Source organism: Amphibalanus amphitrite, unplaced genomic scaffold (genome assembly GCF_019059575.1).
Source record: "Amphibalanus amphitrite isolate SeventyFive unplaced genomic scaffold, NRLGWU_Aamphi_draft 000172F_arrow, whole genome shotgun sequence".
In the NCBI taxonomy this organism is placed as follows: Eukaryota; Metazoa; Arthropoda; class Thecostraca; order Balanomorpha; family Balanidae; genus Amphibalanus; species Amphibalanus amphitrite.
Window position 1 is genome coordinate 536793 of NW_024881667.1, and position 24017 is coordinate 560809.

The 24017-nt window shown below is 50.8% G+C and overlaps 5 protein-coding genes across 12 annotated transcripts in view; 3 read left to right on the forward strand and 2 right to left on the reverse strand.

Moving 5' to 3' along the window:
* Positions 1 to 372: 372 nt before the first annotated feature.
* Positions 373 to 10045, forward strand: LOC122383761 (cysteine-rich PDZ-binding protein-like). Its single transcript, XM_043370511.1, has 2 exons — positions 373 to 417; positions 7758 to 10045. The coding sequence occupies exon 2, from the start codon at positions 7775 to 7777 to the stop codon at positions 8078 to 8080; it is 306 nt and encodes a 101-aa protein (XP_043226446.1). The 5' UTR covers positions 373 to 417; positions 7758 to 7774; the 3' UTR covers positions 8081 to 10045.
* LOC122383759 (mitochondrial dicarboxylate carrier-like) lies at positions 402 to 6948 on the forward strand. The gene is made up of 3 exons (XM_043370510.1): positions 402 to 413; positions 3397 to 4897; positions 6780 to 6948. Exon 2 carries the CDS (start codon positions 3418 to 3420, stop codon positions 4279 to 4281), a length of 864 nt encoding a protein of 287 aa, XP_043226445.1. The 5' UTR covers positions 402 to 413; positions 3397 to 3417; the 3' UTR covers positions 4282 to 4897; positions 6780 to 6948.
* On the reverse strand, positions 4958 to 6577 carry LOC122383765. Its single transcript, XM_043370516.1, has one exon. It carries the CDS (start codon positions 6575 to 6577, stop codon positions 4958 to 4960), a length of 1620 nt encoding a protein of 539 aa, XP_043226451.1.
* A 263-nt stretch (positions 10046 to 10308) lies between the features above and the next one.
* On the forward strand, positions 10309 to 22839 carry LOC122383737 (spermatogenesis-associated protein 17-like). 3 transcript variants are annotated; one of them, XM_043370470.1, is made up of 8 exons: positions 10314 to 10551; positions 10892 to 11063; positions 11294 to 11448; positions 11694 to 11843; positions 12122 to 12251; positions 12453 to 12601; positions 12996 to 13186; positions 22399 to 22839. In XM_043370470.1, exons 1-7 carry the CDS (start codon positions 10484 to 10486, stop codon positions 13165 to 13167), a joined length of 996 nt encoding a protein of 331 aa, XP_043226405.1. In that variant the 5' UTR covers positions 10314 to 10483; the 3' UTR covers positions 13168 to 13186; positions 22399 to 22839. The 3 variants fall into 3 exon arrangements, with proteins under 3 accessions (XP_043226404.1, XP_043226405.1, XP_043226406.1); XM_043370471.1 differs by lacking the exon at positions 22399 to 22839 and adding an exon at positions 10786 to 10819 and having other exon boundaries at positions 10926 to 11063; positions 12996 to 13578; XM_043370469.1 differs by lacking the exon at positions 22399 to 22839 and having other exon boundaries at positions 10309 to 10551; positions 12996 to 13578.
* The window catches only part of LOC122383736 (cysteine-rich motor neuron 1 protein-like), a 99401-nt gene continuing 91587 nt past the window's right edge, over positions 16204 to 24017 (reverse strand). For 4 of the 6 annotated variants that reach the window (XM_043370465.1, XM_043370463.1, XM_043370468.1 and 1 more), the window contains 8 exons: positions 22385 to 22564; positions 20433 to 20637; positions 19940 to 20121; positions 19500 to 19655; positions 18798 to 19244; positions 18402 to 18587; positions 18009 to 18131; positions 16204 to 17695 (listed from right to left, as the gene is read on the reverse strand). In XM_043370465.1, the coding sequence (XP_043226400.1) occupies positions 17430 to 17695; positions 18009 to 18131; positions 18402 to 18587; positions 18798 to 19244; positions 19500 to 19655; positions 19940 to 20121; positions 20433 to 20637; positions 22385 to 22564 (1745 nt within the window). In that variant the 3' untranslated portion in view covers positions 16204 to 17429. The remainder of the gene's footprint in view (positions 17696 to 18008; positions 18132 to 18401; positions 18588 to 18797; positions 19245 to 19499; positions 19656 to 19939; positions 20122 to 20432; positions 20638 to 22384; positions 22565 to 24017) is intronic. The other 2 variants (XM_043370464.1, XM_043370467.1) reach the window with 1 other exon arrangement.

Sequence of the window (24017 nt, forward strand, 5' to 3'; positions counted from 1 at the left end):
ATAGTTGTGCGTTTCGGGGTTTAAACCATAGAAATAAAGAAGGTTTAGACACTGTTCTGGTTCAGGGGCCTCGTGCGCCTCTTGTCCCGGCCCTGAAGACTGAAGCCATGCAAAATGAGGTCACCGGTGACAATTAATTTCATCTCTCATTTTGAACCTCGTTCTCCAACCTACATACTTTCCTCCGGAACCCGAGCTGCTTCCCTGACTGCCCTGACTATTTGCTATGGGTTCGTCATGGGTCCGTCTCGGGTCCGTCCCTCATTGTCTTTTTTATGACGTCATAAATATCAGCTGAGCTGAAAACATTCAGTTACATGTATTTAGGGCCTTGCAGTTACAGAAATTATCAAAACCTTGCAACAAAACATTATTGTGTACAATATTGATATTGTATAGAAACGGCGCGCGGGGTAGGTTGTGAAAATTTGTCTTTTGCCTTTGTTTTTGTTGATTTTTCAAATAAAGTTGTATATTATGCATGGCCAATATCCTGTATTTGATGTAAAAATGCCAGTAAATGACTACACACAGGGTGACAACCTACCCATAAGCCAAAATACGCATAATTTCATCAAGTCAATTTGCCTCAAAAGAAAATAAATATTCGAAACAACAAAAGTTTATTAAGATAAGATTCCTTGCATGTGTAGAACTATTGGAAATCTGTATTAACACAAGTGGTTTTATGGAAGACTGCTGACTGAATTTGATATTGAAAGTATCAGAGTTCAGACCTTTTCAATAAGGTGGTGCTAGGTTACGATGGCCTCTCCGACCGTGTACCAAGCATGCAAAGTATGGATAAATGTGTTTGTCCCTACTTGCCAGGCTGGCACTCCCATCAAGTTGGGTGCACTTTGGCGTGCACGACGCAGGTGGCACGCTTGCAGTCCAGTGTAGATTTATAACTTCTTACTTCTATAGCAAAAATCCAAGGCTTTTGTTTGGTGTTGGCTGTCATGGCTGGTATGGATTTTCAGCTTGGACCCCAATGGTGTTGCTGCTATGCCTTGCAGTCTGGAATTGCACCCATGGTTCAGCTTGAGAGCTTTATTATGGATTTGTGGTCACTGGTCACCACTAGTTGATGTGGTATTTATTTACTTTAGGCCCGCATACTGCATTTGGTTTCAAGCTCATTGTTGAGGATGGCTGCCATGTTGCAGTAAAAGTGGATGCAGTTGGGTACAAAGTCATCACCTGACAGGGGCGTCGCCACGGATTTTTTAGTGGGGGGGTCGGGTTTCTAGTCTTCACCCGATGGGTAGGGGTGTTTTTTTTGCCACACTTCCCAGTTTTGTGCGTGCGTATGTGTGTGTGTGCGTGTGTAACAAATCGGCGCGCAGCACCGCCAAATTTGGTATAACCTATTAGGTAGGTATACCTACCTACATCACTTGCGTAAAAATTATCACTGGTCACTTAAGGTCAGGTCGCCATGTCAAGTTCAGTTATACGGTATACCTCTATAAAAACTTTCCCCTCTCGCCATTCTTGTAGCTTTTCTCCCATAACTTCGAAATTTGGTACACTGTATAGGTACCTAATATATGGGGTTATACGTGTCAGCAATTCATGATTCTAACTGAGGATTTACATCTATGATCTGAAGGCAGATCAAATACGTGACCTCATCATTAGAAAATAATGAGAAATTAGAAAAAGCACGAATGCCTCCTGCTTTGAAAAAGTTCGTCAGAAACGCAAAATATCTTTGGAGCCATGACAAATCAGCTCATCATTGCCAGGGACAGGGTGCAACTTATGGCGAGTGATGACTCGAAAGGTCATTAGTGGAAATGTCCATCGATGGCCACCAGCATTTTTTTTCTACAACTTTTGACGAAGACGCGGTAGAGCGATGACAGCACCTGGAAGGTGTTGTGCACTGTTCAGCACGACAACACGGATCCATTCATATGCAGCAGGAGGTCCTTTTCCGATCAGGACATAACGTTGACCTGAGGTCGTTTTAACGTTAATTCTGAATGGTCAAATTTTAACTCATGTGACGCGTCTCAAAGAGATCAAGACGGTGGTGACAAGACAACATATGTACATACCATACAAATTCACGGAATCGAAAGTTATTGCAAAGCAGATGTTTCGGCAGAATCTGTCCAGTTAGCTGTTTGCCTTCTTATGGGCCAAACATAGACCTGAGATGAAATCTAACGCGAAGCTAGCGAAAGAGCGTTAAAAGAGCTATCGAATAGTTTTCTGCTTCACTGTAGCCCTTCTATTGGTGGTTTCCCAGTCGCTAACGTATAACGTATACTAAACTAACGCTGAGGCATGCTTTCGACCCCTGATCGATCTACAGGTTTGCGGAAAAAAGAGCATACTGCCCGTGACGAGAGAAAGCCGATGATACCCATTTACAAGTTTTCGGGTCAGCTCAGGACTCAGGTCATCGCCAATAAGTAGAGAAACTCGGGACCTGCTAGAACTTAACGAATGTAAGTTGTGATGGTTTTTCGAGGTTCTGATTACGAATGTTCTCTTAGTTTTGAACGAAGATGATGACTCCATGCATTTGGGGTAGATCAGGTCAGGTCAGATCGACCAGTACCTAATAGTGGATGACCACCACCGATTGCTTCCTAGCATGTTATACAAATAAGCAACACAACTACTTCTTAAATGTTCAGATGGGCGCTAAGTTCAAAATCAGCTCCAAAAACTACCCTATCAATTAAAAGCACGTTATGAAAAAGTGAACTAAGGTCATCTTTATTTCAATCAGGGATATCGATTTAAAGTAGGTGATTAACTCGAGCGCACCGGAAGTTTTGTTGCAATCGGCTCCTTTTTGCGCGACTTCTTTGCGAAAGCCCGAGACGGTTCCATCTGACTCCCTTTCCCCTACATGTGCACTGTACAGCTAGTTGTGACGGTAGCCATGGGGCTGAGGCTAGTTTGCAGTTTTGTAGTTAGGTAGGTACTGATCCGACGAATCGACTGCGACCATTTTTTTAAAACGATCAGACGAACGCTCGGGGCAGTTTTGGCGTGTCCAATCCTTTGAGGGATAAAAAGGTACTAGGATGGGGGCTACTTAAAAACATTGTTGTGCTGGTGTTCCCCGCCCACAGGTAATTGACCTTTAGGTAATTGGCTAATTGGCTTTAGGGAGCTCTTGAAGCGATTTTGAATCTGATGTATTTGTTGGTGTTGCTGTCGCCTGCTTCACTGACATAAAAGCTAAAAAAGCATACTCAGCATCGCAAAAAGTGGGGGGGGGGGGGTCGACATCCCCAGTTTTCAAGAGTGGGGGGGTCACGACCCCCCCCCCCCCGACCCCCCCCGTCGGCGACGCCCCTGTCACCTGACACCTGCAATCTAGCCATAAGAATATTGTTGACACAAGCATTCTCTCATTCTACTTTCTAGAGAAAAAAAAGCCTGTCGGCTATGGCTAATGAAGCTCGTATCTCCAAGTGGTACTTTGGCGGACTCGCATCAGCTGGAGCCGCTTGCTTTACTCATCCACTTGACCTGCTTAAGGTGCACCTTCAAACTCAGCAGAAGAAGCTGAGCGTCGGCCGCAATGTGGTGAACATTGTCCGCAGCCAGGGCATGCTCGCCCTGTACAGCGGCCTTTCTGCAGCACTCCTCCGGCAGCTGACCTACTCCACGTTCCGTTTCGCCGCCTACGAGGCCGCCAAACAGCAGCTCTCCTCGCCCGGCCAGCCGGTGCCGTTCCACATGAAGATGCTGATCGCGGCCGGCAGTGGCGCTTGCGGAGGTCTGATAGGATCGCCTGCTGACATGATAAACGTACGCATGCAGAATGACGTAATACTAGCCCCCGACAAGCGCCGCAACTACAAGCACGCCGTGGACGGTTTGATCCGCGTGCTGCGAGAGGAGGGGGTCCGGACTCTGTTCGCCGGCGGCACCACCGCCACCGCCCGAGCCATTCTGATGACCGTCGGACAGCTCAGCTTCTACGACCAGGCCAAACAGACACTGCTGCGCACCGGCTACTTTGCCGACGACGTCACCGCCCACTTCACGGCCAGTCTGATCGCGGGCGGCATCGCCACCACGATGACGCAGCCGGTGGACGTCATCAAGACCGTCACCATGAATGCCAAACCGGGAGAGTTCCGGGGCATGTGGCACATCATCACACACACGGCCAAGCTGGGACCGCGGGGCTTCTTCAGGGGCTACGTGCCGCGCTTTGTTCGGCTGGGACCGCATACGGTGCTCATGTTCGTCTTCCTGGAGCAGCTGAGACTGAACTTTGGCGATCTACCATCGGCCAGCTAGTGTTGTCATTGACTGCGTGGTTGAAGACTGAAGTTCAAACGGCTTGCACTCAAAGCAGACAAGGCATTTGCCCTGTGGCCAGTCACTACCAGGTGCAATTGATTCGAAATGAATGGCTTTGAAAAGTGATTTGAAAATGTGTGCGTCTACTAGTATGGCAGTTACCTACGTCGAATGCCCTGGGTATGTTAATAGCGGCGATATAGCGGTATATTATGTGAATCGACGCTGCAGTAATCAGCAGTTGAGTTGCAGACCGAGGAATATTTATAGTGTGTCGACAAAGTCGTCCTTTGAATTGCGATCGCCGGATATGTGCGGTACTGAGAGTAACCCCAGTGTCAAGGCGCTCTCCGAATGTGAGAGTAAGCAGTCAATAGTCAATACCTCATTATGGTAAAATCACTTATGGTCTCATAAGTGATTTTTAATCTTTGCTAACGATGTTTTATCACAGTTGTTTTGTTAGTGACCTGTTGAATCATTTTGAGTATTTGTTTTCAGATCAGCCTGTTCTATTTCCTGAGTATGCTGTTGAGCCGACAACTTTGTAGCTGTGTTGAAGCTTGTATGTATGTATAGGGGTTTAGGGGATCAAGTTTGCGTGTATGCCTACATAACTGGTTGAAGTTGAAGTGCTTCCGGCCCTTGGCTGGAAGCCATACGGGGGGACGCCTCACAGGCGGCCCAGCCGCCTCAGGAGCTCCACCAGCTTCGTCGGGTCTCCCAGTGCTTCCTTTATCTCCGGCTCGTCCTCTCCGAATATCCTTCGTCTCGCATCTGCCCGGGCGGGACAGTCGGTCAGGAGGTGAGTTAGTGTCTCATCCTCCAGCCCGCACTCCGGGCAGGTGGGGTCATCTTCCAGGCCAATTCGGTGTCGATACTCCCGCAGCATCAGTGAGTGGCCGGTACGGAGTCTCGCGACCTCCACGCACTCCCGGCGGGAGAGTCCCAGGCGCTCAGCCGTAGGGGGGCGGCGCACTCCGTTCTGCAGGGCGTAGCGGGTCGGTTGCAGCCGCTGTTCCCACTCCCGGTGGGCGTGCCTCCTCAGCCTGGCTTTTGCCGACGGGAGGTCTATCGGCACGTCATGCTGCTCCAGGTTGGCGGCTTCCCGTGCGATCTCGTCGGCCAGCTCGTTGCCGGGGAGCCCGGCGTGGCCGGGAACCCACTGCAGGGACGTGTGCGTCCCGCGGTCGGCTAGGTCCAGCAGCCTCTGCCAGACTCTGTCCGCCAGGACATCCGTCTGCGCCGCCGGGCCCTCCGCGAGGCGCCGCAGGGCCGACTGGGAGTCGGTGCATATTCGTACCTCCCGCGGAGCAGGGCCCTCCGCGCCCCTCAGGAGGGACGCGAGGGCAGAGTCGAGCGCCGTTAGCTCCGCGCGGTAGCTGGAGGTCCAGCGGCCTGCAGGGGTCCGGATCCTCTCCAGCTCCGTCGCCCCCCGGAAGACAACGGCTCCCGCCCCGCCATTTTCGACACCGTCTGTGGCCGATCCGTCTGTGAATACGGTGTAGTCGGCTGGCGGGAGCCCCGCCAGGGTCTCTTGTGCCGCCTCCAACCGCTTGTCCGGTGGGTCCGTTCTCTTTGTCGGTCTCGCGACAGCACTGCTGATGGTGACGCCTCCCGCGGCACTCTCCCACGGCGGCGTCCGTGGGACCACCAGCACCGGCTCCCGCGGGAGGTCCCTCAGACCAGCGTCCGAGGACGTACTGAGTCCCGTGTCGGCCCAGCCTCGATCTCGGTGGAGCCGCTGTCTGGGCCTCGTCGCTGTCAGCACCGGCTGCAGGGGATCCCCCGGGAGGTCTCTCAGGTGCCGCTGGGTCGCCGCGGCCGTCAGCTGCCTCCGCCGTATCGCGAACGGCATCACGTCCGCCTCGCGCTCCAGCGCTGGCGCCGGGGTGGACCTGAGGCAGCCGGTGATGATCCGGCATGCCTGGCGCTGGGCGACCTCCAACTGTTCCAGCGTAGTGGGGGCCACTCCTGACATCCAGCCCGCTGCAGCGTAGTCCGCGCACGCCCTGATGTAAGCCAGGTAGAGCGTCCTCAGGTCCGTGGTGCTCGCTCCCCAGGCTTTACCTCCAACTGCTCTCAGGGCGTTGCACCTTCTGACCATCCTGGCCTTGAGGCTGGCCACATGCTGCTTGAAGGATAGTGTGCGGTCGAACGTGACCCCCAGGAAGGTCGGCGTCGGTTCGTGTCGTAGTCTGGTGGTCCTCATGTGCAGGCAGGCCTCCCGTCTCGCCTCGTGAGGGTCGAGGGTGAAGACAGTGGCCACGGTCTTCTCCGCGCTGACCTCCATCTTCCAGCGGTCCGCCCACTTTAACAGTTCGTTGAGCGCCGCTTGGACCCTCGTCTCAGCCTCGGCGATGGTCCTCTCAGTGGCGAAGATAGCCAGGTCGTCTGCGAAGAGGGTGATCTCGACTCCCGGCGGGAAGTCGGTAGCGATATCATTGATGAAGAGAAGGAACAGGAGCGGTTATGTAGGAGGTCGCCGCTCCTACATAACTGGTCGAGATCAGAGATATCTTATTCGTTACCTTTGGGTGTCGAAAGTGAAATTTTGACAATTTTGGGAAAAATAATTGCACGTCTGAACCATGTGAACTGCAGACCAATGCTGTACCTATTTGGAATAAACATGAAATAACTTTTAAAGATTTTCCACCATGAGCAGATGAGAGAAGTTATCATCGACTAATTGCACGGGAACTGGGTCGCTCTTGCTTATTGTTCTGTGGCGAACTTCGCCGGGCTCGTATGTGAGACAGCTAAGTAGGAGTCGTACCTAGGAAATAACGCTTTTTTAATTCGAAAATTTGATATTTCATGTTTTTAACAGTTTGAATTTTATTGTAATTGCCGCTCTCTCGCCATTTTTGATTCCACCGAAGAAGAACCAAGTTCGAAAATATATTCTGGACCTTTTTTCAATTAATTTATCTGATATTATGAGCACAAGGTCAATTTTACCATTTTTATTGATTACAATCATGCTCAAAGAAACGTTGTACCATATAAAAATATGATCACATCAGCAAATGACATCCTTGGGGTTCGTGGAAACATATATCGTTGCAATCTTCAGCACATGATATTTCAGAAAATCTTATGCTTCATTTTTTTGGTGCAGTCTGAGCTCGAACTTCGTCTGCCTCGTCCTCGGCTGCTCACCTTATCCTTGGTCAGATTCTCCGCTAGCAGATTAGAATGTGATCGAGACGGACAATGCAATGTACCGACCCGATAATTAATTTCTGATCAGCTATTGCCTTCGCCACATACACCTCAGACTCATGAAAGTGGCCCGGTGTTCAGCTTGGATCGTCAACTAAGGAAAACAGCATGTTAAAAGTTTGAACTCAGCTACTGACATCTTACTTACTTTTTAAACCAGCCTAAATGATACTGCTTGCATGGTAATAGCAAAGTGTTCTTTTCTCATCAGTGTGTTGATAACCTCCCTCTCCTCTGTTCCACAGACAACAGACCTGCCGACATGGTGTGCGACAAGTGTCAGAAGAAGCTCGGCAAGGTGATCACGCCAGACGTGTGGAAGTCGGGCGCACGGAACACCACAGAGGGCGGCGGCCGAAAGGTGGGCGAAAACAAGGCGCTCACCTCCAACAAGAACCGCTTCAGTCCGTACTCGAGCGGCTCGTTCACCGCGTGTCGCATCTGCCGCACCAAGGTGCACCAGGTGGGCTCACACTACTGCCAGGCGTGCGCCTACAAGAAGGGCATCTGCGCCATGTGCGGTAAGAAGCTGCTCGACACGAAAAACTACAAACAGAGCTCAGTGTGAGCGGTGATGTGGACTGGTGATTGCAGGGTCGTGCGTTGGACAGATGATGTGGTTTCAATATGTGGTGTGCGACGTGCTTGTTTCTGTCGGAATATGAAGTGAGAGATCGAGTAATGACAGAGTGACAGAAGATAATGCGGTGTGACTGGCAGACGTCGTGTAAAGCCGTGACTTTTTATGGGACAACTGATCAAGTGGGTTTGTGTCAGATTCAGTTGTTATGTTTACATACGGTGTGAATTGTCGCTGAGTGACGCAGCAGTTGTCCCGTGTACCTGTCTTGTTTCTGTCTCATCGTGCAGACTTTAACAAAGGATGAAGCCGGTCAGGCGTGCGGCGCTCACCAGTTGTTGAATAATGTGGACATTGTACTGTGACGTGGCCATTTTTGCTCGTCACCACAAGATCGTGTTTTCTATGCCTCTGAGAAGCAAAGGTAGACGCTGCTTCCAACTCGACGCTTGCTATCATTCGCTACTTTTGCAATTCATTTGTACTTCTCCGAGTATTCACTGGTGCACTTCTTCCCTCGGAAGTATTTAAGTCCGTGGGTTTAACAATGCAGATACAGGGTGTCTCAAAAGTTCGTTCACAGGTACCAGCCATGCTTTTTTGTCAATAATTCTGAATCAACAATTAATTAACGGTCGAAATTTTGCATGGGCATTCGCAACAACCTTCCTCAAGCAGTCTCATTGTTTTCAAGCGCATTCGACCCTTCATGAGCTCACAAAAAGGGTTCATCTCTGACCATGGGTCAGGCATGAAAATGGAGGTCGCAAAATCGGGTCGGCTGAGAAACTCTCTATTTCAGGAGTAATGGGAATGGTTAAGTCGGAAATGACCCATGGCAAACTGTCGGCGAGGATGAGTACAACATGATGATCATCTAATAAAAACGATGGCTAAAATTTTTGAAGGACAAAACCATGCGAGACTAACAGCGTTTTGAACGACCCTCGTACGGCAGCAGACTCGTGCTCCGGAAAGCAGCTTAAAATGAAGTCATAACTATTGAAAACTGACAAGAAGCTCACAGACAGAGGTTACCCAGTTTAAAAAATTGCAGGTCATCGTAAAATAAAGACAAAGTATCATTTTAAATTGTTTATTATATCTATAACGCTAAATTTTGGGGGGAAATAACACGAAAATCGTCAATGCCAAGGACAACTGACCCTCCAAAAGTGTCAATTAATGTAAATTTTTATCTTACGAAGTTTCAAGAGGCAGATCTGGAGCGAATAGCGTTCTTTTAGACACAAAATCCCGACAAAACCGCACGATGGACAGGTTTTGGCCGTTTACAAAGCAGAACCTCTCCTGAGGAAAACACCCCGCAACCCAGTGAAGGTCTTGTCATGGGGAATGATGAGCGTTTGGGATTTGCAAAATTTGCACAACGTGTCAAAGAAACAGATGGCCGACACATTCTTCTACGATATGCTGCGAAAAATTTGCCCCTGGCACTTCCAATTTGTTCAGGAATGGGGTTGTTTTGAAAAGGAAAATGGTGCTTGGGAGGTCGGCGCCAGTCATTCATGAAGGAGTTAGCGCCAGAGAAGACCTACAAAATGCTCACGGATGGTGTCGATGCAAGCTGTCGGCTTTCAGGGACAAGCGGATGTTGCCGGGGAGCTCGTCAAACCTAAATCCGACGCAGAAACTGCAGAGGATTCCCCTACAAGAGCTTGAAAGCTGGTAACCTTTAATCAGCCTCCGGCAGCTGACGGAGCGACGAAAATCGGTATGAACAAATATTTTTGGAGATACAGCAAATAGTTTGATTTCCAACCTTCCGAATCAGTTGTTAAAGCATGCATATTTGTCTAGTGTGCACACAGACACCAAAACCTTAGATTTTTGGCCGGTTCTTATATGCTTTTTGGGCATGGGAAATGTGTGAACGAACTTTTGAGACACCCTGTAGACAAGACCTGTGTCAATAAAGATCTCTGTGAACTAGGAAGCGTGTGTTGACGTCCTCTGAACTTTCTAGCTAGATTCTACGGTTCCATGGGATAGTGCATTCTTGTATCAATGACGGATCTTGACGGCAGCATTTCTGTCTCGGCTTGTGCGATTTCATTCCGACCGATGGAACATGGAAATCTGGCATTGATGGGTCATGGCCACCGTTTGGAGGGTGGTAATCGAGCACCTCGATATGGAGGTCGTCATCGTTGTAAACTCACGAGCATAGGGCTCATAAACTCATTTTCTGATACATATGTGCCGCATTGCTACATTTTGCGACATGTTTAGGCAAACGATAGGCTACACATTAAACTATTATGCTTTTAGATGTTTACTTATGATAGGTACAGATCAAAGATATGTAGTCTTTCAACAATGAAATAGGGTGCAAGATCGAAATGCTCGCAAGTCGCCCAGCTGGGCACCATGACAACATATCAGAGACTCGTTGTTCAATTGGATACATTTCCTGAGCTGGTCGTCTTGAGACATCAGTAAGTATTGAACTATCCGCGTGTCCTTGAGTAATGCTGTTCATGAATCGAAGGCCTCACACGGCCTGTCCTGTCCTGTCCTGTCCTGTGACCTGTCCTGCCCTGTCCTGTCCTGTCCTCTCCCTCAGTGAGGCGGACACGGACCGGGCTAGGGAGTACCGGGCGGCTGTATGGTGTGACTGTCCTGTCCTGTCCTGTCCTGGCTGTCCTGTCCTGTCCTGTCCTCTCCCTCAGTGAGGCGGACACGGACCGGGCCAGGGAGTACCGGGCGGCTGTATGGTGTGACTGTCCTGTCCTGTCCTGTCCTGGCTGTCCTGTCCTGTCCTGTCCTCTCCCTCAGTGAGGCGGACACGGACCGGGCCAGGGAGTACCAGGCGGCCGTGCGACTGCAGAGCTGGGTACGCGGGTACCGTATTCGGGACCGGCTGCGACGTCTGCATCAGCTGGCGGCCGTGATCCAGCGCCACTGGAGGGGATACCTGGGCCGACGATACTACCGCCGGCTGCTCCAGGTGGGTAACGGAAGAACGTGAGGCTGGTGATGTAGCTCATCTGTCCCGGCCTGTTGTCGACATCTAAAGCCTTCTACGTGTGTGTGTTTTGATTATCCATCAGTGATAAGCTAGTAGACAGTACTGAGAGTTGATACCGAACTGGAGGGATGCACCTACAAAACACCAGTTTAATTCTATTGGTTAATTTCAGGTGTCTGTCTAACGGCGAGCCTCGTTTTTTTTTTCAGGAGACCGTGCTGCGAGCGCAGGCCGACTATTACCGGAGACAGGCGACCCTCATCCAGAAAACATGGCGCGGCTTTCGCTCGCGTCTCTTCGTGTTCAACTTTGCCGAGTGGAAGGGCTACCTGAACTTCGTGGCCGACCAGAATGATGAGCTGAGGTATGCATGCCAATGTGCTACTGTGAAAAGCATGCTGTGATATGACACGAGACATGCTAGCTTTTTGTAAGTGACGTAAGTCTTGTTTGACTTTTGCATCCATAGGCATACTCCTGATTGCCGAGAATTCCTGTCAACAATGATTTTATGCGACGAAGTCTGTGTGCTGATCTGTATTAATTATAATAGAAATTTATAGTTCCAGATAGTGAGAATTTTACGTGTCCTCGGGTTTCTTCCGACAGGGTTCAGTGCGCCCTAGAGTGCCGACGACTGAGTGAGGAGCGGAAGACGGTCTGCTCCTCAGAGATCCTCCAGCAGAAGACGCTCATCAAGACGCACCACATGATCAGCACTAAAACGATTCCGGGCGTGTACAACTCGCCATATCACAGGTATACAGTCACACGGCGGCTACTCAGACGGGCTGGAGCTGCGGGTGGCAGTCGTTAGCTGCTACTTACGAGTAGCGGGTATAAGGAGCCAGTGCTAGAACTTTAGGTACTGGACCTGAGGCTATTGAGTTGAATGATAAGAGTACAAGGATTTGGAGCAGCCTTTACGATTTGCCTTAGAGTATGGTACAAAGATATCAGCTTGCATGCATTTTGTATTTAACAGCATACATGATCAAATGCATTTATCTAATGTCACGACGATCGTCCTTACACAGGGAGAGGATTGGTATCGAGAAGCACTTGGCCAGCATTCGGTTCCCGGTTCGTCCAACGAAGAAAGCGAAAACCAAACCCGAAGACAAAGTAGAAAACGATAAATCCGCATCGGGGGCCTCCAAATTGCAGGTAGGTTTGGTAACATAGATCGACACTAGATTTGGCAAAGTTATGATATTAATTTGTAAGAACAGCAAAATTGCCGGATGTTTTTCGTCGTTAGCTTCATCATGTTTTCTATAAATTCGTTGGTGAGATTTGACATCGAGTTGGGCATTGAGACACCATGTAGATGCTCACCGGTTTCCCTGCCGTCCTCTCGGTCGCCAGGGCCCGTTTCTGCCGCCGCTGGCGCTGCGTCGCCGCCTCAGTCGGCGGCCCTGTCAGTCTCTGCGCACCGCTGAGCCGTTCGAGAACACCGAGGCGGCCGTGCGCGACCAGAGGCGACTGGCCAAGGTGCACTGTGTCTCCGAACAACCGTGAGTAGCTGAAGTCGCCGTGAGGAGCCATATGGTGTGCAAGGAGCCCTGAGTAGCCACAGTAGTCGTGAATAGCCGCAACATAGATTAGCGACTGAGTACCCATTGCCTCAGTGGGCAGTAAGTTGCCAATTGCATGAAAGGCATCGTGGTTCATAGTTATTGGGCCTTTTTGTTCGATAGATTTATGTTTCTGTCTATGTATTTGCCCTGCTGTTGTTCCTTCCCGCTGTGTTCCTGTAAGCCAGTAGCCAATCATACCAAAACCAGTCCCGTACCTCACGGCTCTCCTCACCAAGCAGCACTGTCTCCTGCCCCGCACCGATCCCATCCCTCTGCCTCCTCTCCCTCCACCGTCTCACGCTGCCCCCCCCCTCTCATTCCCCGTCGGTAGGTTCCGGCCTCCGACGGCACATCTACTACCTCCACTCCTATCCTCGGTACACGCGGCCGTTCCATACCGTGCGCCGCCGCCGTTCCGGGAGACGGACAGCAGTCGATTCGTCGGCAGCGGCGACTTTCGCCGCGTGCTCCGACCCGTCGAGACCTTCGACGGGTGTGTGTAGACCGGCGGGGTCGCCTGAGGTGGGTGACGTTCAACGAGTTGGTGGTGGTTAGTGCTGCCTGGAGGCGTCTGTTGGGATCTCTACAGTGGACAACAGAAAGTCGGGAGGCTGATTGGCGCTGGGTAAATTTCGTTTGTCTGAAACGTCTGGGTGGTTGCAGTCTGTAAGCGTTAGAAAATTGTGTCTTGTTTTATTATTTGTATGTGAGGGAATGTTATATCTCCCATGGTCAACAAAAACCGGGAGTTTGTTCGACCTTCCGCCCCCTCCCCTATACATAAGGGCGAGCGTCAAGATGCATTTTGTTGCCCACAAAGGCATATTGGTTTTTATTACAGTGTATTGACACAACACACTGGTGTTGTCATAAATACTCGTACGACAGCTCGATAATACCATTCTGCGAGCTCAGCACTATAGTCTGTTTTTCGTATCTTCTACCTTCACTCAAAGATGTTTTATCCCTTCAGCATGTTTTTTGTGAATCATTTTTCGAGTTTTAAACACATGGCCAACCACTCACTTGCGGAGTTTGTTGCTCGCGTTGGAGCAAGCCTTTATTGCAGCGAAGTTCATCACAGAAGAAGCCTGCAGTCTGAATATGATCACATCACTACAGCACATAACTATTTACAAAGATGTTTTGCTGTGATGTAATTGTGCGGCTCCTTCGGCAGTTAGATACACAAAAATTACAGGGTAATTGGATTAAAAACAATTCTCACTCTTATGAAAATTTGGTGGTTCCGGGTCAATATTAAGGGGGATATAAAATTGTACGTTTTCGCGAGAAAGTTAGCAGTTTTTTGGCTTCTAACAGTAGCGGCGGAACAACCTCAATTAAGGGGGGGCACTGCCGATTTTTGGTCCCATTCTTTCCATGCAACGCCCATAGGGCTAATGTTAAAATGCCAAAATCAAAGGAGGGCACGGTGCCCCGGTGCCCTCCCCGTTCCGCCGCCTATGGCTTCTAACTTTTATAGTAAATCATCTTACTTTTGTTATAGTAAAAATATCATTCGACTCGGCTGATTAAAAAGGAACACAGTGACATCATTATTGAAGCCTGTCCAAGATATTAACAAAAACGTAGTTTGACCTCATTTGACCTCAGTAGACTTCATGTTTCCGAAATAGCTAATGGTGAGTCCTATTGGTCGCTTTTCCGGCGTCGTTTAAGGTTTAATCTTTCCTTTTTTGAACTTTTAAGTCCTTTCGGCCCCACCATGGCGAAGTTGGCTGCAACCCACACTCGAGCGCGGGAAAATATCCACGAATGCACTAAAAACAACGGTATGTGTGTATTGGTGACACTGAAAATTTAATTATAAACACAGCATTGAAACACACTGAACACAGCATTGAAATGCCTGCATGAGTAAGCGACAAGTGTGTGCTCACTCGGCACCACCTCATCACTCGAGGTCACTTTCATCTTCTGTTTCGTCACTGCTTTCCTCACTCAGAGTCACAATCACAGGAGCGATGTCCTCCAGAAGCCCGTCGTCATGCCAGTATTGGCGCTCCAAGTTCATCACGTGGAGGCAGCAGCTCCGCCACAGGTCTGCTCCGACGGCCTCTTGGCTTTCTTTCAGAAGCTTTTCCACTTCTTCAAGCCGCCCCGAAGTGTTTCTCTGTCGAACGTAGGTTTTCATGTTCGCCCAGATCAGTTCGATAGGGTTGAGGTCGCAGTGATACGGTGGCAGCCTGATGACCTCATGGCCGGCTTCCTCTGCCAGCTTGTCCAGCACGTATTCAGGTCTCCCTCGCAGAGGGCGAACGAGCTCCAGCAACTCGACCTTCCTCATGTCCGGTTCGAATGGAATGTCCTGTCCCGTCAGCCACTCTTGGATCGCCGCCTTCCGCCAGCTCGTTGTTGGAACTTTTCTTGCGTTTCTCGAGTGGTACGATGCGTTATCCATAACGATTACGCTGTGAGGTGGTATGTTGGGTAACAACCGCCCTCTGAACCACTCCTCGAAACACTCCGCGTTCATCGACGTATGGTAGTCGGCAGATTTCCCGTCTGTCCTCAGGCACATATATGCTTGAGATATGAAGCCGTCTTCTGAGCCAGCGTGGACGAGAATCAGCCGTTTGCCCTTTCCAATTGCTGTTTTTTGTCCGCTGACCTCGCTGTCGTCCAGCCATGCCACTGTCTTCATGTCATATTGGTTATACCACGTCTCATCAAGATATACTATTGACCGATCTGGTGCCTGCTGCCTGATTTTAAGAATGCGACGGATGAAGATGTTCCGAGCCGCTGTTACTTGAGGTTTTTCTGTGAGAAGTTTGCGGTTGTTTACTTTTCGGAACTTGAATCCGATCCGCAGCAGCTCTTTGCGGAGCGAAGAACGGGATATTGTTTTCTCCATCTGAGTTTGCACTGACGCAGTCAAGGTGTCTAGGGTAACATTTTCCCCATTCAGGTACATGTTGTGCACGATTCTTCTCAGAGCACATCTTTCAAAATCATCAAACCACTGGCCTTTTGCTCTGCTGGGTCTCTTTCGGAGTGGAGATGCGCAGCCACCGTCTTCGGTATTTTTCCTCACCATCTTCACCGTCCATTCCGACACTCCAGTGGCTAAGCTTGCTTCCCTAGCGACATTCAGCTGTTTCGCAGCCTCTTCATCGCCTCGTTTCAGTTGAGTTTCCTTTTGTTTAGAAAAGTAGCAGTAAACGTTCCGAACAACTTGTCTTGCCTGCGAGCCGAGACCCTTTCCCCTCTGATGTTTGGAAAACATAATGAAAAAAGAAAAAAAATAGATTACAAAGCGAATATAAACATGTTCATAAATATCTACAAAAAGTCACCTCAATTATATCAATCATTCCACTCGATAAACAGAGATAAGCGTAAAATCCGTTGTTTGATAAAAGGCCTTGGATAAAAGCAAGGCCTGATCTTCCGCTAGGTAAAATTATCTTTCATGCAGACTTGATTTTAATCATATGTTCGTTGGAGCACGTGGTTAATGAGATCAACATCTTGGAGTGAAGGTAGAAGATACGAAAAACAGACTATAAGGCGAGTACGCTAGACAGCTCATTTTACACAGATACAATACGGAACCGAATCTATTGGCACATCTGAAAACATATTAACTGAAAATATAGCGATATCGAAGAACGGCGCCTTATTGTTAACCACCACTACCTACAGAATATACACTTATGTAGAGGTCCTGGCTCAAGGACCGCACATGGAAACGCCATGGAAACGTCACACCAGCGAGCTCAAAGCACTTTCCGAAGGAAATATTCATCTGAAGCTCCGAGTACGCGCGTGTGCAGACCAGCCCACAGCGTGCAACTATGGCAGTACACGCGCGGTGTCCGTCGGAGCACTGTTGAAGGCCGCCACGGTCGCAGGCGAGAGGCATTGACCGGGAATACATGAGCAGAGTAAATGCGTACTACAAACGGGCTACAACGCTGAGCGGTTTGCAAAACCCGCTCGTGATACGTATTTACTTGCCCATGTATTCGGGGCCATTATCACAGACAAAGGTCACCACACCGCCCGGCGGCCGGTCGCCGCCGGCGCCGCCCCGCCGTCAGACTCGCGCCGGCTCCACTCGAGAAGCACAGAGGCTCCGGGTATCGACAATATTCGATGACGCGCGAACGTTAACCAACGATAAAAAATGTGGCGTCATATTCGTGACACTCCGTTTTTCCCCAAGTCTTTGATTGTAAAATCCTGTTAATGTTGGATTAAAATTATACCATAGCTTAAAATTCATGACATTTGCTTGTCATGGTAAAACGGATTCACAATTGCTATCGAAATCGAGTGACTGTTGGCTGCGTGTCGGTAGTTTGAATAAAGTCACCGATTTTTTAATGGCCGAAACGGTCCCCGAGTTATACATGTAGTATACGAGTTATGTAGTTTCTTCGGGAGCGCCGCGGACGTTGAATGGGTACCACCAGTCAAGTGGAAGCGGACACAAGTCTGGCGGGACGGCTCTAAAAACCCATCAGTGGTAGACTACATGAACGTAGGGACGTCCCGGCAACTGGGGAGGGGCATAGCTACTTCCGTATCACTTTTGATAAGTCAAGCAACCACCTACACAAACTAGCAGATCCTACCATTGCTGCCCACTAATAGGCAACTCCTTTTAGTTCTGACTTCGAAACAAGAACAAAACCGATTTGATCCTTAAAGTAGCCAAGACCCCTCCCCGTTGCGGCGCCCACAATGAACTATTTACAATGACGTGGCAAGGCAGGGCGCGCGCTGGCGGCGCTCATCGCATGCCGATGACCGTTTCAGGCGGACGCAGCGGCGAGCTGATGGTGCTCAGCGGAGCTGAACAGTCGAGCGTCTGCGCGCCGTTCAGGGGCTTCTTCTCCTCTTCAGCCAGCACCTGGAGGGGCTGCTTTTTGGGCGTGAAACGGTTGCTCTTGCGCACCTTACAAAAGCAGAGGCCACACACGGCTATCAGGAGCACCAGGGTGAGCAAGCTCAGCCCCGAAATGAGCAGCTTCTGGACCAGCGTGAGCTCGGCTCCGTCTGTAACAAGGACATACAGGGACAGCGTCAGTCAGCGGTACGAGAAACGGCAGGGTAACGTTCAGTTCACTGCCCACTCCGCGCCTTATAACACGGTAGATTTGAGGCAACGTAATGCGGCACAGTATAACTATCAGGCGCTGACAAGTATCGCCATCTATGGACCGAGTTTGAACTAATAGTACTAGTGCTGGCCACCAGGGGACCGTTCTTCGTTCCCGCCTTGCCTCTGGCTCAGACCAGCTATTTCCAGATTCCGCAGGAATATGTGAGTGCCCGGACACCCACGGAGCGGCACTCTATCGGCACTCACCCGTCTCCTCGGGGTCCGGCTCCGGGGTCTCGGTCGCCGGGTCCGGAACCCGGATACGGTGCGCCACCTTACTGGTACCGTTCAGGAACGGATAGTTGTGACGGGAGGTGGTCGAAACGTCCTCTGAAAACGGGAGCGTAAGGAAGGTGTGACTGAAAATCCGAAGGCATCACTGATATTTTGCTGGGAAAGCCTTATCGGCTGTGGAAATAATATACGAAGGAAATAGGCACGAATTGACGTTTGTAGACCGAGGAGGTCTGCCAGCACCTACAGATGATTAAACGATGACATTTGAAACGAAAAGCAAACCATCAATTACAGCTCTTTTGAGTATACTTTCAAAATTTTTCGTCGTCGCAGACCGGCTGGTAGCTTCTGCAATTGCCTCACCTTTGCAAACGGGACAGCAGTGGCCGGCGGGGACCGGGCCGCGGCACGCGGTCGAACAGACCTTCTGGGCGCAGCTGAGCTGACCGGCGCGGCACACGCAGCTCTTGCAGGCGTCCACCTGCCAGGACTCGCCCGAGGCCAGTGTACGGTTACCAAGGAAACAGCTGCCGTCGCGGGTGGCCTCTGCTGGAACAGAATAAACAATTGTGGCTCATCGTGACAGGCAACGCCAACCGGTTGATGAAAACAATCATGCGAAGCATGCTAATAATATCAAGCAATAAAAACAGCAATATGAGTGGCCTGGAGATTCTACTCATGTACCTAACTGATACGCAGTGAAAGGAAAATCGTCTGAGTGCGACAGCGGCGTTTACTGCTATGTCTGGTACGAACCGATGCAGTGTGGACAGCAGCGACCCTTGCTGAGCACCGGCCGCTCGCAGCTGAGTTTCGGACAGCGCTCGTGGTAGCAGCGGGTGGCGCCGTTCCGGCAGCGGCAGCTGACGCAGGCGCTGCTCCTCCAGGCGGCGCCGTCCGGCCAGGAGGGACCCGGCCCGGCGGCACACGCCCGGCCGCCGCGCCTGCCCTCTGGCGGCGGCTCGGTGCTGCCACCTGTCGGCGAGCGGCCGGGACAGACCGGGCAGCAGTGGCCAGGCCGCCGCTCGGGTTGGGGACAGGCGGCCGGCGGGCAGACCGGGTGACTGCAGAGCACTCGGCCTCCGCGGCACAGGCAGCTCGTGCAGCTGTCCAGGTGCCAGGTCTGGCCCTCCAGATAGGTGCCGCCCGTCGCCGACAGGCAGACTGTCAGGTTCACGTGACGCGAAGGCACCACAGAGTCATCTGAAACAACCATTTCTAAGCGTCAGCTATCTCAGAACCACATGCTTAGACGTGAAGTCGCCACCACACTTTGACTGCATTCACTATGAATGATGTGGCATTAGGAAGAAAAGAATTATAATGTAACTATGGATTAATCAACAGGCACACAATTGCCCAACACAGCCAAAGGCAACTACGTCATCGCATCGTTTCCAGTCTTCCCCACTCCATTCCACATCCACCGTGGCCGTTCGCCACCGGCACCCGTCTTACCGGGACACGTGGGGCAGCACTGGCCGGGCTCGATCTCGGGGTGTTCGCAGGCGGGCACCGCGCACGCGATCATAGAGCACATCTCGGTGCCCTCGTGACAGTAGCACTGACGGCAGCCGTCGTCCCAGGAGGCTCCTGGCGCGTGCACCTCGCCCGCTGTGGGGGGATGTGGCGAGCTGAGCTTGGTGGCATGGCAGGGTAACGACTCTTTTGTGAGGAACCTCGGCATAAAAATGATATGGTCAATAACCCTCCCTTTCCAACAGTCTGGTCTGCAAATTAATTAGGGGACTTACAGCTTCATTAAGCCCATAAACATATTGCTGCATTTTCGGTTAGATTATCGCATCGCCACTGAAATAAAAATGGTAACGTATCGAGAGACTAGTAAACCTGCAAAACTGTGTGGTGGCCTCTGAGACACCCAGTTTAGTTCGTACCTGTGGACACACAGCTGAGTCTGTGTACGGTCGGAGTCGGAGTCGGAGTCGGAGTGGTGACCGGCGCCGGGAGGCCGGTCGCCCCCTCCCGACACCGGCACACAGTGCAGCCTCGGTCGTTCACGTCCAGAGGGCAGGTGAGAGGACAGCCCTTCAGACGGCGGCAGTGGTGGCACTTACACCTGGCGGGGGGGGGGGGGAAGATGGTCAGAACTGAAAAGGTGCTCTAAAAGACAGAATCACTTTCCATCTATCACGGACAGACATGGCTGCAGTCAAGAGCTAACTAGGGGACCTCGACCAGGAGTATAGTTTCGAGCAGGAGTTCGGCTCACGATAGTAAAGGCATGGGTACTGTGACTTTCGGACAAAGGTTGAGAAATCGTGTGTCACCGTGTTGAGTCACCGTGTTTCAAACGGCGTTGAAAATAAATATCCCGAAATCTGCATCCACATTATTCTAGGCACACGTAACGAACAGCCGGCTGCCTACCTCGCACAGCCTTTGGAGTTCACTTTGAAGCCGTGGGGACACTGCTTCTTGCAGGAGCTCATGTCGCGGCAGCGCGGCTGTGGCTTTGGTGTGGGCTCCGGCCGCGGCTGTGGCTTTGGCTCCGGCTCGGCGGCCGTCACACACTGGCACAGCGGCCTGCCCTTGCTGTCCGTTCGGTATCCGTGCTCGCACACCACGGCACACTCTGAAACAACAAACGGCACGGCCGCGTCACATCCGCCGCCACCAGGCCGGCTGCAAATAATCACCGCGCCTCATTTCACTAGAACCGCTATTTATTTGTAGTGCTGCGGTCCCGTTTGACGGTGCGATGGCCAGCGGCGTTCGTACAATCCCCGCGGGAGTGGTCTGCCCCGTCCCTCGAAGTCGTCAGTCATCACCCACGCGCATGCTGCCAATTGCCATTCCGAAAAACAGCACTGTTTTTGAAAGCTGCAATGAATTTCATATTTTTCTATTATAACATATACCAGGCATCACATTTCAATCGTAACGGTGAAATATTCATCGGTTTCCGTCATTTTCCGATGTTTCCACTGCGCCATCCCCGTGTGAATGCCCGCACGGATCGTGCGGCACAGTATACCTTCAGGCGCACGACTTGACTGCCACCTAGGGACAGAAGTTGATACTATCCATATAGCCCGACGCGACATGCGATATTATTCCGGTAAAAGTTAAAACGAAGGTAATATAATTATAAAACACACTTAGCGATACTCTGTGTAGCATTTCTGAATACTTGTATCCATAACTGAAATGTGGCCGATGATAAATTGGCCCCTGAAAAGTGGCAATATGAAGCTATTGCAAGAATCCTACGGTCATAGGTGGGCACGATCCGTTCCTCCGTTCCTCCGTTCCGGAACGCCGTTACAATTTTTAGGAACGGAGGAACGGACTCGTTACATTTTAAAAAGGGTAACGGACCAAGTAACTTCCGTTACATTGGTTGTTCGTTCCTCCGTTACAAGTTAACAGTTTAGTCCGTTCCTTCGTTCCTCCGTTACTTTTCGTTGTCCGAGCGGGTTGATCTTTCAGCTAACCCACAGACATTAATGCAGCAGCGGAATAGTGGATTATTGAGCAGCCCGAACTTGAAGACGGAAGATGGCCTCAGTGTACAGTGTACTGGCCTTCCGCAATGAGCCGGCGTTGCAGTATGTGTTCGCAAAGTTCAACACGGGCGTCCCTTCAAGCGCCTCAGTAGAGCGCATGTTCTCAATGGGAAAAGATGTGCTACGTGCAAAAAGGGCTACCCTCTCAGAAAGTGGCAGCGGAACATCTTCAATTAAGGGAGAGGGGGGGGGGGCACTGCCGACTTTTTGTCCCATTCTTTCCATGCAACGCACATAGGGCTAATGTTAAAATGCCAAAATCAAAGGGGGCACGGTGCGCCGGTGCCCCCCCCCCGTTCCGCCGCCTATGCTCTCAGATGCCAACCTGGAACGTCTAGTGTTCGTGAAGTGCAACCGGCATCTGGCCGGGGACAAGTGATGCGCATCAGTACCACCAGACGTTCCAAGGTTTAGTGTCCAATCAGTGCCCACTGTCTTGGTAGATTTGGTGGGCATTCCGCTTTCTCGGAAGGTTTAGTTTGTGTCAGAATGGTCTCAAAAATGTTTGAAATACCCAACATTTTAACGTTTTTTATTTTGCTGTAACGGAGTAACGGACTAAAAGAACTTCCGTTACATTATATACAGAGGAACGGAGGAACGAGTAACGGAAGTCACGTTTTGAGGGAACGGAGGAACGAGTAACGAAGTTACAATTTTGGGGAACGGTGCCCACCTATGCCTACGGTATATCAACAGTGAGCAATACAAACACACACATCACATCAGTGCAAAGCTTTGAGTGATGTTACAACTTGAAGTTCTTTTCCATGATCCATGGAAAACGGAACGCTACATTGACGTATCACTGACCTGTTTGGTTGCAGACGGGGCAGCAGCGGCCGGGTACGTGGACGGGGTTCCTGCAGGGCGGGTTGCACTGGGCGATGTGGCAGTGCAGCTCATTGTCGGCGCACGAGCACGTGGTACACTCATCTTCCTCCCACTGCTCGCTGTTGTTGTGGAACACGCCCGACCGAGAGAGGCACCCGTCTGTGGAGGGTCAAAGGTCATCAGTGCGCTGTCTTGTGTGTGACAGTTTTGTTGAAACGTATGACGGGGTTCATGTCACGGTTAGGAGTGAATGTGTGATGGTGATTGCTGTGGCACAAGTCCAGCAGTGCTCATTACCAGGTCAAGAGTGGAAATAATAGGTGATGGCGCCAATGGCAGTAACCTGTGAATTACAGGTCAGTGACAGATGGCAGCACGTTTGAAATAAAATTTCTCAATAAACATGTGAGAAAATTCTCATCATGGGTGGAATGCAGCACAGACTTTCTTCCGAAACTCGAAAGGTGACGCTCTGTTTATGGTATCAATTGTCAATACACCTGTGGACGTCAAACTTACCTTACTCATAACAGCTACCGACGCCGTCCTGTCAGCAAAAATAACGACCGCAAACAAGGAACGCTGCCGATCGGTTCGCCACCACCCCGCCGCGCCCCTGCAGAACCGAAGCCGAGATAGGGCCGCCGTCACATCCCGGCGGCGTCACACCCACTCGGCGTTACGTCACGTGTCACCGCGCAGATAGCGCCACCGTGACGTCATCGTGCACAGTGGGGCTGTGACGTCAGCTCGGCAGCGCTCCGACCCGGCTGGGCTGTGGCGAAAACACGGAGTGGAGCTCTGCCTCGAGTGGTCCTCTCAATCATACCCGCCCACGGCGTGTGGGAGGAATCAAATACGGATAGCCAAAAGCGCAGCCGGTAAGCCGACTGGCAGCTGACTAGATTCAACGCCCGATTTGAGTTACGCACAATAAAAGACATTTATTGCCGGCATACATCATGTCTATTTTCGGCCTAGTATCTGAGTACATCAACATCCGTGATGTATTGTACTTCCAACAAGAGGCATGTACTAGCAATCCCGTCGGAAACGTGATATCAGGACCCGTGGAGACAGAGTCTTCGTTGAAACATGTGCTCTACTCACTGAAACAACCGAGTTCCTCTCTCCAAACTTAAACTCCTCTCTGCCATTGTCGGATGGGTTATGACCTCAGCCCGTCATCACATCACTTACGGTTTCAGAGGAGAAATAGGTTACAAGGTTGTGTCCCGCGCGCACAACAATTAACCATATATTTAGGATCAAGGTTTTAAGAAAATAAACATCAGCATAATCATAAGAAGGCATAACAAAGTTAACTAAATAAACAGACGTAATTGCTTCGAGTCACGTTACGTCACAATGTAGCTGCTCTGACACCACACCGCCACATCTAAATGAGGCCGAAATCGGCGCGCCCGGTGACACTGGACCGGCAGTGGCCGCTTCCGGCACTGTCATCTGAGGCCCGGGCGTACGGTAAACATTGCACACTGACCGGAAGGGGCCTCTTCCTCTCCCCTTCTCCCTCCCCTGGTCGGTGTGGGGTGGCTTAGATGACACGCCCCGGTGACTCGAGCCACAAGCTCGCGGCGGCGGCACAGAG

Excerpts from the sequence above, each read along its gene's own strand:
- LOC122383759 (XM_043370510.1), top strand. The coding sequence starts at position 3,418 with ATGGCTAATGAAGCTCGTATCTCCAAGTGGTACTTTGGCGGACTCGCA.
- LOC122383737 (XM_043370469.1), top strand. The coding sequence starts at position 10,484 with ATGACAACATATCAGAGACTCGTTGTTCAATTGGATACATTTCCTGAG. Across the intron at positions 11,449-11,693 it reads GACCAGAATGATGAGCTGAG|GGTTCAGTGCGCCCTAGAGT; the intron begins GTATGCATGCCA and ends TTCTTCCGACAG. Across the intron at positions 11,844-12,121 it reads TACAACTCGCCATATCACAG|GGAGAGGATTGGTATCGAGA; the intron begins GTATACAGTCAC and ends GTCCTTACACAG.
- LOC122383765 (XM_043370516.1), bottom strand. The coding sequence starts at position 6,577 with ATGGAGGTCAGCGCGGAGAAGACCGTGGCCACTGTCTTCACCCTCGAC.
- LOC122383761 (XM_043370511.1), top strand. The coding sequence starts at position 7,775 with ATGGTGTGCGACAAGTGTCAGAAGAAGCTCGGCAAGGTGATCACGCCA.